General features: G+C 42.5%; 1 protein-coding gene across 1 annotated transcript in view; it reads right to left on the reverse strand.

Moving 5' to 3' along the window:
- Positions 1–14319, reverse strand: part of LOC120940821 — a 28670-nt gene extending 14351 nt beyond the window's left edge. The window contains exons 1-3 of the mRNA XM_040353892.1: positions 14124–14319; positions 8696–8840; positions 4018–4131 (exon numbers count right to left, since the gene is read on the reverse strand). Of these exons, the coding sequence (XP_040209826.1) occupies positions 4018–4131; positions 8696–8840; positions 14124–14226 (362 nt within the window). The 5' untranslated portion in view covers positions 14227–14319. The remainder of the gene's footprint in view (positions 1–4017; positions 4132–8695; positions 8841–14123) is intronic.
- Between the last annotated feature and the right edge of the window lie 1918 nt (positions 14320–16237).

The following is a 16237-nucleotide window of genomic DNA, read 5'->3' on the forward strand; positions in this document are numbered from 1 at the left end:
ATAATATTAATGTGGCACACATAGTGCCCCCTCATCCTTCTGTCTAGCCCTGTTCTGAGCCACATTCCTGTCTGAACAATGTGTCCGGGTGGACTGAAACCCAGACACATGATTCAAAACCCAGACTGTTTGGGTAAATCAAAGACAGGTGGCAACCCTAGTACTGCCTCAGTACTCTTCTCAAGAGCCCTCAGCCCTGGCAAAAGCAGGCATCTGGCTCTTAAGTGGTGTTATAAAACTATTAAAGTGCTGCATGCTGGGTTGGTGATGTCAAAGGGGGGCGGTGCCACCAGGTGATGTCGCATGGTGGTCCCCTCCCTTAGCTATTTAGGAACTATCATACACTGGAGCAGGCAGACAATGGGAGCCCTCAGCAAGAACAGTTTGTTTTTCTTTTCTTCAGGCCGGTGGTGGCAGCGGGTGCCATGATTAACAATAGCTCTACACCAGGGGACATTTTTTCTTAATTTTTAATAAAGGAATCGTCAATAATATGCCTGTGTTTATTTCTTTATGACATTTTTTTTGGTGAATGAGTAGGGGTACAATGTACCCCTACTCATTCATATGGGAGAGGGGGTGGGATCTGGGGGCCCCCTTGTTAAAGGGGACTTTCAGATCCCGATAAGCCCCTTGCCCGCAGACCCCCACAGCTATCGGCCAGGGTTGTGGGAAAGAGGCCTTCCTCCCAATCAACATAGGGACAAGGTGCTTGGGAGCCCCCAATGTTGAGGGCATGTGGCCTGGTATGGGTCAGGAGGGAGGAGGTTCACGATTTTTCACGATTTTTTATTGCTGGCAATAGGTTTTTTACATTCAGCTTTCAGCAGGGAACCCCGCTGACAGCTGACGGGTCATCCGTTACTGGGGACGCAGCAGCCGCTCCTTAACAACCAGCTAATGTTAAAGACGCCGGTAGCCTCTGGCTCCAAAAATTTGCATCCAAACCGCATCTAAAATCACGGCTGAACTGCTGTTTAGGAAATTCGCAGGGAAAATGGAGGGGAAATTTGCACTGTGTGAACCTAGCCCTTATCTCTGACATAGAGGAAAGTATGGAGCAAGTGAACACAGAGTGAAATCAGAGCTCCTGATACACACACTGGTCCTGAGTCAGTGACTGCATTAGGATGACTAGCAACCAGTATTTTCCGCAGGAAAGGTCAACAGTTGTAGCCTCCATATTTCTCTCAGTACAGGTCTTCTTTAACTAAAGTAGTTTGCCTCTGATCTATGTGACTGATGCATTAGCTTATAATATCAAAAAGCGTATGTCTATGCCACGATAAATCTAACCTCTACAGTATTTATTATCCACTAAAGCCTTCGGAGGTGACCTCTGCTGAATGAAAAAACTGTCCATTACTGCCAGACCAGGGTGGTGTGAGGCTGCATAGTAAATTTTCTGTGAAATTATCTGAAGCTTTCTAATGAGGATTCACTGATGGTACCATGTGATACTCCTGACGCAACGAAGGGTAAGGAAATGGACAATTTATGCCAGCCATGCACACTTCTATTATGTCATGAATGTATGAACAGATAATATTAGGGCAAACTTACAAGGGTATGTCTGAGAAAGAAATGGAACACCGATTAGACCCTTGACCTGAGCTTTTAACTTCCAATACATTTCAGACTATGCTCTAACTTGGAGAATGCATTAGGCCCACCACAGGCAGGTAGATTTCCGACTAAGAAGGACAAGCAGAAAGATATCTGGCCATCCTCAAACACACTTGTTGTTGGAATGCCTAGACCATGGGTCTTCAAACTATGGCTCTCCAGTTGTTTCTTGAACTACAATTCCCATCATGCCCAGCCATGTCTGTGAATGTCAGAGTTTTACAATGCCTCATGGGATGTGTAGTTCTGCAACAGCTGGAGGGCCATAGTTTGAGGATCCATGGCCTAGACTATTTACAGCCTTATTCCTGGATTGGCGAAAGTGGTGTGGCAGTACACAGACATTATGCTATACTTGTTCCTCTTTTCTAGAGAAGGGATCAATTGATACCTGCTAACAAAAAATCAACAAATGTTGGAAGTGACTATTATTGTTCCCTAGAAAGACTTATAGGGCCTCATCCTTACCTGACTATCACAATTCTCAAATTTGGAATATCTTTAGCACTTATCAGTAGCATATGTTGAACCTAACAGTGGTTACCAAGGGTCCGGCTGAGAATTTTTGTTGGCATATTCCACAACCCTTTCATGTGCTCAAAATAACATCTGATAAATGAAAGTGGTTTTAAAGGCTCAAGATTCTTTAACTTCATATATTCTATGCATGAAGGTAAAAAAAAAACTTCTGCGTGCAGCAGCCCCCCCCAGCCCCCTCAATACTTACCTGAGCTCCCTCCCAAACCAGCGACGAGCACGAGAGCTGAGCTTCTCTCGGGTCTCTCATTTCTCATTGGCTGAGACAGCAGTGGGAGCCATTGGCTCCTGCTAATGTCAATCACAGCCAGTGAGCCAATGAGGAGGGAGCAGAGCAGGGTTGAGCCACGGCTCTGTGTGTCTTATGGACACATAGAGCAGGGCTCAGGAGCAAGCATGCACCAGTGCCCCCAGAGCCAGCGGCTTGCTATTGGGAGCACTAGTTGAAGAGGAGGAGCCAGGAGCGTCAGCGAGGGACCCAAAAAGAGGAGGATCGGGGCTGCTCTGTGCAAAACCATTGCAGGTAAGTATAACATGTTTGTTATTTTTTTTTAAATGAACCTTTAATGTCACTTTAAGATATTGCCCATTGGCTCTAGCTGCTGTCAATCATGACCAGTGACGAGGAAGCAGGGGTTGAGTCTAAGCACAGCACACAGAGTGAGGCAGGGTAGCAAATATACAGGAGTACCTATATAGCAAGCTGCTTGCTATGGGGGCACTCGGTGGAGGGGGAGGGGCCAGGAGTGACGATGGGGGACCTGAGAAGAGGATGATTGGGGCTGTTCTATGCAAAACCATTGCACAGAGCAGGTAATTATAATATGTTTATTATAATTAAAATACACAGATACTTTACAATCACTTTAAATGCATATCATACTATCAATCAATATTTTCCATCATCATTAAATTTACCTGAAAATAATATTTCTTAAAGTGTATCTATAGTCAAAATGTAAAATCATATATTAATTTCCACATTTCATTTCAATTATCTCTAACCTACTTCTGAACAAAATGATCATGAAGTTTGTAAACTTTGTTTGTGAAGTTTTCCCACACATTTCCAGAAGGGGAGTTCCAGCTTGTACATTTTTTTTTAATGTCAGCATCTACAAATACTTCTGACTTTTAATATAAGGACACTTACCTGTCCAGAGATCCCATGATGTTGGCACCCCAAGCGGATCCGTCCATTGGCTCTGGGTGCAGGCACTGGCATCTTCGCTAAGGGAAACAGGGAGTGAAGCCTTGTAGCTTTACAGACTTTTTCCTACTGCGAATGCGCTGAGCCATGCGCTGAGTCACGCTGTGCTTTCTAAATGTCTCCCAGAAGGCAGCAGGGGAAAGGGGGAGGGACCTGAAATGTTGTCAATCGCTGCACAACGATTGCAGCGATCTTACCCGGATGTGAGAGCTGTTACCTGGTTTTGAGAGGTATTCCCTCTGCCCCGAAAGGTGCAAAATGTGGCAGCGGAGCTTTAACTTTTGGGTGGAACTCTGCTTTAAATTATGTGTCACACATTTTACAGAGCCTGCCTTCTAAATTGGTGAGAGGAGGAGTTTCAGGAGGCGGAGTCAGTACATGAATTACTGCTTTCAGGCAGAAAGGTACCATGGTACATGTAGTCATCAGACAGGAAAAACTCATAACATAAAAGGAGATTTTTCAAGTAAGCTTATATTAGATTGTCAAAATTACTGTATTGTCTCTATTTTTACAATGCTGATGTTAAAAAAAAAGAGTGTATGCTATGTGACCATAGATTTCTTTTAGTATACAATACTGTGTGACATATCAATGCATTATTATTGAGGTAACACTTTATATGTTCTAAGAAAAAAACTTACTCTCTATCCCACAGAAAGAGCCAGCCAATATTTATGAGATTGTTAAGTATCCATAAGGCAAAAAATTCAGGAGGATGAATGGTTGGTTTAGCATAAACACGACCCATTTTATTCCTAATAAAATAAAAGAGATTATCTTTATACAATTGCACATATTTATAGTAATCTATAAAAAAAAGTCATAAGAAAACTGCACAGACCAAGCTGGTCATAAATGATACATTTTAGTTGTTTCCTAATATTAAAGACTAACTCCATCCAACACTTCTTATAAGTTAGAGTTTATGTCAGGTTTGTATTACTATCAGAGATTTCCCTATATGTACTGTCAGGACAGGAAATCTCCCAAAGAAAGAGAAATGTGAAGGCTTTACTGCTCTATCCAAAACTAAAACAAGCTTGGGTGGAGGTTTGGCTTTAAGATTAAGTACAATCTTTAGTAAATCCCTAAAACATAAAGTAAACCTTCTACAAAATGGAAGATTTCAAATTGAGCATATGATGAAAAAAAAAATGCAGCTGGGTACAATTCTGTACGAGGCACAATTTTTATATAGTGTGTACACAACTTTCGAACATCCGATTCAGACTTTCCAAATGGAAATTTCTGAAGGGACAAACTCCCAAATTTTTCTTGTACTTGAACAGAACGAACGATTTACTTTTAATGTGTACTGTTTTCTTACGAGAAAAATCAGATACGAATGACTGCGTATGTTCAGAAACAATACACAAAAGAAAAAAGCTTTTCTCATACGAGAATTTTGGTACATTGCTTCCATCCTAGGTTCTGACTTGCTGGGAAACATCAAGGTAGATCAACCTCTGTACAACCAGAGTGTCCATACATGCCTCGTACACATGGTCGGACACGGAACACATGGAGGTGTCCTCAGGGCTGCTGTTAGAAATCATGGGGTCCCATACAGCCTACCTGACAGCATCCCCTGTCCCCCCCCTGCTTATCCTGAAACTGTTCCACCGGTATGCCTGCAGGAGAGGAGAGGAGGAAAGCTGGTAGCATTGCAGGGGAGGAGGACACACAGTGGGATCCGGACAGCAGGGGGGGAGGGCACAAATATTACAAGCAACGATTAGTTTCTTTGATGAAGGATGTACAGCCTGCCCTCCTGTTCAGCAGGTGCCTGGGCCCCCCTTTTGAACTGATGGGACCCGGGCCCAGTACAGGAGGACCAGCTGTACTGCCTTATCAGCGGCCCTGGGTGTCCTATACGGAGGCACAGGAGCAAGTGGAGGACAGCAGGGAAACTCTGCCGGAACAATTTCCAGATGAAGAAAGGGAAACCGCCGCTCCAGGTGAGTGCAATGAGCAATCAATGTCCTCCTCAAAAACTGTGGGTGCTGGCAATGCACAAGGCAGAAATCAATGGAAAAAAATTCATGGACAGCCGCACACCAAAATAAACCTTGAAAGGTAGCCTTTATTGGTGCAAAAAGGATAAAAGCACTACAAAACACAGCACAGCAAGCAGTGGGATAAAAAAACTGACGCGTTTCGCACAGAGGTCTAGTGCTTAGTCATAGCTCACAATTTCCAGGGAGGAGACAGCCAGGTGGGCTGGTGAGTGTTACAGTCAGGAGAGGACTAAGAAGCATGCTTGGGAGGACTGGGAGAGAGCAGTCTGGGATGGATAGAGAGTCAGTCTAGGAAGACTGTAGAGTCTTAGCCAGGAGTGCTATAGAAAGAAGCAGCTTCTGGCAGTGTCTGAAAAGGTGGTACTGGGATCAGCAGTCACAGGAGGACAGCTGGGCACTAGGACTTTGCAACACAAACAAAGGGCCCATGGTTCTTGCCTGCAAAGGGCATTTGCTACTGGTCTGACTGAGTCTTTGCCAGATCATCCAAACAGTGCCAGATGGTCTTGGGAGTTGTAGTTCTACAAGCGAGATTTGTGCTGGAGATAGAGGAGAAGTGTATATACAGACTGTATATAGTTGTGTCCCTAAAGAGTTCTACTGCTTTGATCAAGTGGGAATACCTTACTATATCTTACCCTATTCAAGTTTATTCCCCCCAATAAAACATAAAAACAAAGCACTGGACTGTTCTTCTGATTTAAAGTGGTTGTAAACCCACTTTTTGACTTTGTGAGAGGGGTCTATCCGGGTGAGCAATACCCACTCAGGAGTAAGTGGTGAATTCTGGAGCTTTGAATACTTTTTGTGCATTCTGTTCCCGCGTACCTGAACCTTCCCCTTCTCTCTATTCTTTCTACTTCCTTCACAAGTTTGTGCAGCAAAAATAAAGCCTACTGTTGAAGGTTTTACATCTTGTGTGGACATTGCAATTTCTACAGACTTCTTCCCCTGGACAAAGAACTTAGAGGTAACGTGCAAAACCCAAAACTAAACCAGCAGCTCCTTCGGGGGTAGCGCTACAGGTATAAATGATAAAAATCAAATAAATAATGTATCAAGTAAATCTAGCTCTGTCTAATCCTTAATGGCTATTAAAGCAGTTACAGCCCTGTCATATAAAATAAGAGCTTAACTTAAAGCAATAATAAACCAAACAACAAAAATGTAATATATCGCAGCGTATCAATCGTCAAATGTGATCTTTTTTAGGCCTTTTTTTCCCTTTATTTTCACATAATCTGGCCAGTAACACACTTCCTTTCTTAGGGTGTCTCTGCTCTGTATGGAGGAGCAACACACACACCTTTGGACAGCAGCATTGTCAGTCTGGGGAAAGGATAGTGTTAGATACACTAGAAAATTTAGATGGACTTGACTAATGAATCAAAGCTGATATTCAGGTTTTAATTAGGTTTAAATAGTTTTCTTGGACCAAGTTGGTCCAAATGAACAACTTATTTGGCAATTGCCTGCATCAGCAGTCAGCGCTGTAGGAACTGTATGTAGCCTCATCTACTGTACATACAGTATACAGCGATGTGTTTCGATGTTCTATCAGATAAGTGAACCCATAAGATCAGTAAATGGAAGTGATGTTCCGTCAGATGCGCATTCATTCCACAGGTTCGCTAATCTGACTGAACAGCGGCATCAGACATCTTACTACACTCAGCTACGCTTGAATTTCTGAGTAATTTTAGCAATAAAGTGAGCGTATACAAATAATGTATATTGAAATCTGTGATGCTGTTTTGATGTTTAATTTTGAAGGCCTAATGCCGCGTACACACGATTGGAATTTCAGACAACAAATGTTTGAGAGCTGGTACTCAATTTTTCCGACAACAAAAGTTCTTGTTGGAAATTCCGATCGTCTGTATGCAATCCGACGCACAAAAATCCTACACATGCTCGGAATTAATTTGATGCATGCTCGGAATCATTGAACTTAATTTTTCTCGGCTCGTCGTAGTGTTGTACGTCATTGACATTCGGAATTTCAAACAACATTTGTGTGACCGTGTGTATGCAACACAAGTTTGAGCCAACATTCCATCGGAAAAAAATCCATGGTTTTGTAGTCGGAAATTCCGATCGTGTGTCATTACGACATTGTGTGTCATTATGACATTAGTGCTGAGTATTGTGAGGTGTACCAACATGTCCAATATGTCCTCCGCCACCTTCCAACATCAAAACAGCATCACAGATGTCAACATATATATTTTTTTTCGGTTTAATATTGCTTTAACATATTGAAACATGACGTTGAGAAACAGAATTACTAGCCTGATCAGCAGGTGAAAATAAAGGAAAAAAGTAAAAAAAGAGAAAAGGAATTGGTAAGATGCAATATAATACAGTTTTGTTTTGGAGTTTCATACCGCTTCAAGCTCTATAAATTCCCATTTCATTTTACACCCAGTATCCACATCACAGCTGTTCCTTCTACTGATTTTTAAAGCAGAGGTTCACCCTAAAAACATGTATTTAACATTGCATTCAGCATAATTCCAACATTTACACTATGCCGTTTTTTTTTGTTTTTTTTTGCTGTACATACCGTCTTATTGTTATTTTCCACCCGGCTTCCGTGTTCTCACTCCCGCGGGAGTAAGCGTTCCTATGCAGAGGCTAGATGATTGACACCTTGTGAAAAACTTTCCCCCGGCGCTTAAGGCACGTTACCAGTTTTCCGAAAGTAGCCGAACTGCTAATTGGCTCTATACGGCGCTTGCCCCTGCCGTGTAGAGCTGACTGCGCAGGCGCCGTATAGAGCCGGCTACTTTCGGAAAACTGGTGACGCACCTTATGCGCGGGGGGGAAGTTTTTCACAAGGCATCAATCATCTAGCCTCTGCATAGGAACGCTTACTCCCGCGGGAGTGAGAACCTGGAAGCCGGGTGGAAAATAACAATAAGACGGTATGTACAGCAAAAAAAAACAAAAAAAAAACGGCATAGTATAAATGTTGAAATTATGCTGAATGGAATGTTAAATACATGTTTTTAGGGTGAACCTCCGCTTTAAGCTGACTAGAGGTTCTAAAACTATTACCAATTTTTTGTGCATGTTATATCTTTATCTCCATTATTTATTCTCTTTTTTTAAACAGGAAATGTCTTCTTCTCTTTAGTATAACTAGTACAGGCTGGGTCCACATATATGAGCAAAGGATGCTACAAGAAATTTGCTGCCACCATCTAATTATATATTTTTAAATGTATGTTTATTTTTATTTTATTAATAATTTATTTCATCATTTATTTTATTTCCAATACTGCAGTTTACTATTTACCTTCTGAACAGCGTGGAGAAGACATATACAATCCATAGTCCATTCCAAATATAAATTACAGACCAGATAGAAAATGTCCAGCCTGCAGGAGTGACATCCAGAGGATATTTGGCAGAAACATTGCTAGCCGTTGTTTTGAATAAGCCTGAAATGTAAATTACACATAATGATCACTGATAAAAAAAGACAGACTATTAGCTAGATTCACGTACCTGTGCTTAACGTTAGGCAGGCGTAGCGTATCTCATATACGTTCCGCCGCCGTAAGTTAGAGAGGCAAGTGCTGTATTCACAAAGCACTTGCGTCCTAAGTTACGGCGGCGTAGCGGAAATCAGCCGGCGTAAGCGCACCTAATTCAAATTGTGAAGAGGTGGGCGTGTTTTATGTAAATAAAGCATGACCCCACGTAAATGACGTTTTTATCGAATGGCGCATGCGCCGTCTGTGGACGTATACCAGTTTGCATGCTCCAAATTACGCCGCAAAGACTCATTGGTTTTCGACGTGAACATAAATTACGCCCAGCCCCATTCACGGACGACTTACGCAAACGATGTAAAAATTTGGCGCGGGACCGACGTCCATACTTAACATTGGCTGGCCCAGCTTTTTGTTGGACTAACTTTACGCCTGAAAACGCCTTACGTAAACGGCGTATCTTTACTGAGACGGGCAAGCGTACATTCGAGAATAGGCGTATCTTTCTGATTTACGCATTCTAGGCGTAAATCAGCGTTCACGCCCCTAGCGGCCGGCCTAAATAGAAAACTCAGATATGACGGCGCAGGCCGTCGTATCTTAGCTAGATTTAAGTGTATCTCATTTTGAGAATACACTTAAAGATACGACGGCTTAGATTCAGAGTTATGACGGCGTATCTACTGATACGCCGGCTTAACTCTTTCTGAATCTGGCTATATGTCCTTAGTCAGAAAATTCACATGATGGCTGTAAATACTCATAAATTTAAAAATATTTTATGTTACACAGTTTATTAACAAAGGTTCTCCTACACCAGGGTTTCTCAACCAGGGTTCCATGAAACACAAGGGTACCTCCAGAAGTTGCTATGGGTTCTTTGAGCCATGAGAAATGTTTACCTTGAATGTTCCGACTGACACCATTGATCTTTTTAGCTATCTGTTGAGGGGTAATTCTCCCCAATGACCACAAGTGTAAGAACATTCTTCCCACTGACCATCACGATAATGTATCATGAGTTTTCGATATAGTAATTTTAGCAGGGGTTCCCTGAGAATGGAAAGTTATTTTAAGGGTTGAAAAGGTTGAGAAAGGCTGTCTTATACTATGTGAGCCAATCTTTCATGATCCATCTCAGTTGGGGAAGTTCTAGAGCTGCTTCCTCTTGGACTTATGCATACACAAGTTCTGTTATAGCTGTCTGAAAAAGCTTGAGATGCAAGCAGACGTTTTTAACACTCTTTCTAATTATATATGCTTGATTTGTAAAATGATTCTAGGATACTATCAAAAATAAGTTTTCTGTAATTTTTGGTATTTGTGGGTTTCTGCATACTGAGAGCTGGTATTACAATGGCACAGACACAGCATTACGTTACCAGGTTTTGTTCTGGCGCCCCTGAACTTAGGTTACGGTAAGCGGCGTAGGGCACCGGAGAGAGGCGGGAAGGTGATCTTGCGGCGAATCTGCCACAGAGACCACTTCTATTGGAAACCGGACTGCTCACTGAATAAGAGGATACCAGGGTTATGGTAGCTAGCTGCTGCCATAACAATGATATCCCTCTTCAAAGTGCCGACATATATCAGCGTGAGCTGGTCGGGAAGTGGTTAATATTTCCTGTTAGCTTACAACATATTTTTCTTCTGCATAAAATGGAGAATAGTTTTAATTAGGGCTGCGGAAATTAACGATTAATTGGTCGATTAATCGTTAATTTCTTTGGTCGATTAAAATTATTTTGATCGATGACGATCCGCGGAGTGAGCTCCGCGGTCTCGCCCATAGGAAAGGCCGCGGCTTCGGCCTAGCTCCGGAGCCGCGGCGCGCTGACGTCATCATCACCTGCCCGCCTGCTTGTATCTTCTTCCCTTGCGCACGTGTGTCCATCGGCTACTCTGCAGATGGGTCTGCCTGCCTGATAGTCAGGTAAGAAAGGACAACCATCTGTGTGTGGTAACATTATGGGGCAGATGTATATATTCCTGGAGTATGGGGACAGATGTGTATATTAAAGCATGGGGGCAGATGCTGTAATGTACACATCTGCCCCCATGCTGTAATGTACACATCTGCCCCCATGCTGTAATGTACACATCTGCCCCCATGCTGTAATATACACATCTGCCCCCATACTGCAAGAATATACACATCTGCCCCCATGCTGTAATGTACACATGGGGGCAGATGTGTATATTCTTGCAGTATGGGAGGCAGATGTGTATATTAAAGCATGGGGGCAGATGTGTATATTACAGCATGGAGGCAGATGCTGTAATGTACACATCTGCCCCCATGCTGTAATGTACACATCTGCCCCCATGCTGTAATGTACACATCTGCCCCCATGCTGTAATGTACACATCTGCCCCCATGCTGTAATATACAAATCTGCCCCCATACTGCAAGAATATACACATCTGCCCCCATACTGTAATGTACACATGGGGGCAGATGTGTATATTCTTGCAGTATGGGAGGCAGATGTGTATATTAAAGCATGGGGGCAGATGTGTATATTACAGCATGGAGGCAGATGCTGTAATGTACACATCTGCCCCCATGCTGTAATGTACACATCTGCCCCCATGCTGTAATGTACACATCTGCCCCCATGCTGTAATGTACACATCTGCCCCCATGCTGTAATGTACACATCTGCCACACAACTACTTTTAGCTGATCTCCTTGCATTGCAACTCTGCATTAGCCACTGGTAAATGTGGTGGGGGCAGTATGGGGGGCAGATGTGTATATTCTTGCAGTATGGGGGCAGATGTGTATATTCTTGCAGTATGGGGGCAGATGTGTATATTACAGCATGGGGTCAGATGTGTACATTACAGCATGGGGGCAGATGTGTATATTACAGCATGGGGGCAGATGCTGTAATATACACATCTGCCCCCATACTGCAAGAATATACACATCTGCCCCCATACTGCAAGAATATACACATCTGCCCCCATACTGCCCCCACCACATTTACCAGTGGCTAATGCAGAGTTGCAATGCAAGGAGATCAGCTAAAAGTAGTTGTATCTGTATGTGCGTTAATTAATCGAAATTAGTCGATTAATCGATTAAAAAAAAAAACGATTAATCGAACACAAAAATTTTAATCAGTCACAGCCCTAGTTTTAATATCTGTTTTTTATTGCTTTCAGCATCCTTATTGAGTAGAGTTCCCTAACTTCTGTTCTTGTGACAGGAGGTCACTGAGACACGAAGTATGGGGAAGCATCTCCAATGGGGACACAAAGAAGCAATAATAACACTTTCTTAGCACAGGGGAGGGGTTTATTTCTGTATGCGTCTCTATTGGGACAGTTCCTTCACTTGGTGTTCTGCTGACTTCTGGTAACTTGGATGGCAAATGAAGAGAAATTTCCTTATTTGGTACAAAAAAGATAGGAGGTTTTAAAGTGGTAGTCCAGTTAAAACCTAACTGTACTTAAACCTGCTCCCACCCACATTCTAAGCCTATTCTTACTACTATGGAGGGCGCTGCAGTCCGATCACATGATCGGCTCCCAGCACCAGCTTCAGTGTACAGAAGAGAGAGCCAACAACTGATGCCCGATAGTAAGCCTATGGGTGACAAAGTCGCTTGCTCATGCAGTTCTGCAGCCACTGTCGGCAATCTCTCTTCTTCCCTAAAGCTGGCTGCTCGAGGGATAATGTGACCGGACCAGAGCGCCCTCAACATAAGTAAGTATAGACATCTTTCCTTTACAGAGTAGTACGAATAGGCTTAGAATGGGGGTTGGGGCAGGATTAAGTATAGTTAGGATTTGACTGAACTTTTACCTTAAATGTTCATTTTTGATAGAGCTTAAAAATCTACCAGGTTGTTATTACTACCTATGTTTCCAACTCTTTATCTGTCTTGGTGGTCAACGTCATGGAACCAGGGAGTGATAGAAAAGCCCAAATTTTCAGTTATTACATTTTCTAATAGGGATACTTTGATTGTAGTGACAACCGTCAAAGAGAGGGTCTTCATTTTGGAGAGATTGTCTCTCATTTCCTTTTGTGTTTATGAGACAAATAATGTGGGACACAGACACCAAAATAAATAATAGTTTTAACCCTTCCCCACTCTTTAAAAAAATGAGAAAAGGTTTTGGATTTAGATATATGTTTATATCATCTACATTGTAAGTGGTCTCCAAACTGAGGCCCAGGTGCCGCATGTGGCCCTTTGACTGCCTCTATCTGGCCCTTGGGGCACTATTTCATCCACAAATTACACTAATGATGGGGTACTATTCCTCCCACTGACACCACGAATGGGGTGCTATTCCTCCCACTGATAACAACAGGGTACTATTCCTTTCACTATAACCAATGATAGGGCATTGTTTATTCCCTCTGACACTTGGGAATTTTCTACTCCCACTAGCCACAATCCAGCCCCATTAAAGTCCGAAGGACGGTAAGCTGGCCCTTTGTTTAGAATGTTTGGAGACCCTTGCTCTAAATAATGCAATGATCAAAGATTGTTTTGTAACAATTGGGCTAATTTGTATCTCTTAATTTGTATCTCTGGAGAGACTTGCCTTCACTTCCTGTCCTGTAGATGTAACGGGGAGTGAGGTGATATCTTTCTAATATGAGGGAAATCCCTTCTTAGGGAGTCTTTATGAGAGAACAAGTGTACCCATTGGAAGATTTCCCCTCTGTTTCTGTTCTGGTGGCAGTTTTGTATTTATGATTACCACCACTTTCATAGCCAGGAAAATTACATAAAGTGAATCTCCCTTTAAAGGAACACAGACAACAATTAAAACCTAACAGGGGTCTATACCCTCTGCCACTCTATTCAAATTAAAAATAAAAGTTTTGCCTTTAGTTTTAATATAATGTATTTTTAAAAAATTGTGGACATTTCTAGGGACAATATAAGGATCCTCCAAATCTAGATCTGTCCCTGTAAAATAGTGTTTTGGGTCATTTAAGTCTGTCACGTGCCAACAAATCTTTATATATGTGTCTGCGATAGGGGCTTGTGTACCTGTACAATTTACACTTTGGTTTTTACTTCAGTCGTTAGATAATGATATTTTGTGTCAGTTTATTTCCTGGTTTCTCTGATTAATTGTTCTATTAATAAAGTTATCTTTTTAGTTTAAACATCTAAATAGTGAACATGTCATGCCTCCATATTAGAAAAGTATCACTGTTATATGTAATAAAAATAAATACACATATAGTGTACTCACCATTTAGTGACACTGCAGATATCGCATTGAATATGACTGTGCAAATATACGAGACGACCGAGAGGCAGATAAGGGAAACCAGCAGGATGTTGAGTGCCCTCATCGTGTCCACGTTAGTTTAGGATAAAGATATGACTTTAGATAGGCTAAGAATCTTCAGGTGGTTGGTGGTCACTCCGCTCTTCCTTTATATACATGAACTACGCCGGATTGATCTTATCTATGAGACTTTGTACCTGCGTAGTAATGAGCGTTATGAAACATCAACAAGTCATTTTGAAGTTTATTGCCGGCAATAAGGGACACTTGTATAACAGCAAAAGTATTTAAAAACATAAAATCTTAGGTAAGATGCCCCCCCTGAGATTTGAATACAGTTATGTAACTGGTTACACAAGTTTTCTACTTATACTTATATCTTTAGAATTCTTATTGAATATTGTATATTACACAGTTTAAAAATTAGAGATCTCATACATTTGTTAACCTTGCTTCATGATCCATCTCTGTTAAAGTGTTATTGATTTCTTCCATGTGATTTTATACCTCCAGGAGTTCACACAATACCTCTCTTAGGGCTCATTTTTTTATTTTATTTTTTTTATTTTCTTTATTTGATTTCCATGACAGACATTTTGTCATTTTCAATTATCACTTGCAATTTAAAACTTACATATAAATGTGAAAAACATCAATCATAATATTAGCCCCCCCCCCACCCAGGCTTGAACCCACAGGCCCTTTTAATTTCTCACCTCCATTCAGTCTTACTTACTTAGGGCTAGATTCAGGTAGACTTACGACGGGCGTATCAGTAGATACGCCGTCGTAAGTCCGAATCCCCGCCATCGCAACTTTAAGCGTATGCTCAAACTTAGATACGCTTAAATGTTGCTAAGATACGACCGGCGTAAGTCTCCTACGCCGTCGTATCTTAACTGCATATTTACGCTGCCCGCTAGGGGCGTGTACGCTGATTTACGCCTAGAATATGTAAATCAGCTAGATACGCCGATTCACGAACGTACGCCAGGCTGTCGCAGTAAAGATACGCCGTTAACATAAGGGGTTTTCAGGCGTAAAGTTATTCCACCAAAAACATGGCGCAGCCAATGTTAAGTATGGCCGTCGTTCTCGCGTCGAAATTTGAAAATTTTACGTTGTTTGCGTAACTCGTCCGCGAAAGCATGACGATTTGCCGACGTCATTTGGAGCATGCGCACTGGGATACGTCCACGGACGGCGCATGCGCCGTTCATTAAAAACGTCAAATACGTGGGGTCATCAGTATTTTACATAGAACACGCCCCCAACCACCCTATTTTGAATTAGGCGGGCTTATGCCGGCCCAGTTACACTGCGCCGCCATAAGTTTCAGCGCAAGTTCTTTGTGAATACAGGACTTGCGGCTCAAACTTACAGCGGCGTAGTGTATCTGACATACGCTACGCCCGCCTAATTCTACATGAATCTAGCCCTTAGTTTCTTACTTTCTTATGCTCCCATCATTTCTGCAAATTTCAACGTCTGCTTAAATTCTATCCAATGTATCCAATTCTCCTCATATTCTTCTAACCCATCTGTATCACTGAGCCTTAAATATTCTGGCCCAGATTCACGTAGGAGAGCGCATCTTTGTGCGGGCGTAACGTATCCTATTTACATTGCGCCTCCGCAACTTTGACAGGCAAGTGCAGTATTCACAAACCAAAGTTGCGGCAGCGTAGCGTAAAAAGGCCGGCGTAAGCCCGCCCAATTCAAATGTGGAAGATGTGGGCGTGTGTTATGTAAATTTTTTTTTTTTTTTTTTCTAAAGTGTATTTTGTGCGTGTACTCGAGAGAGGAGCCGGACTGCAGGAGTTGGGAGTAGGCAGGCCTCCCCCAGAGGCAATCTGCCACCTTTCTCCATGCCCCGGGTGGCAATGGCGGGTGTGTGAGGGGGTCCTCCCACACAGCCCGCCCTACCTGCTCCGCTTTGAAGCCCAACGGGGCAGAGGGACTCCCTACAAGGGAGTGAGAGGATCTAGCCCGCTCAACCAGCCCCGTTAGTCCTTCGCCTCTCTTTTTAGAGACCACGTGGTCAAAGTGCGTGCATGTTAACTCAATTTTGAGTG

This window comes from Rana temporaria, chromosome 5 (genome assembly GCF_905171775.1).
Source record: "Rana temporaria chromosome 5, aRanTem1.1, whole genome shotgun sequence".
NCBI classification, from domain to species: Eukaryota; Metazoa; Chordata; class Amphibia; order Anura; family Ranidae; genus Rana; species Rana temporaria.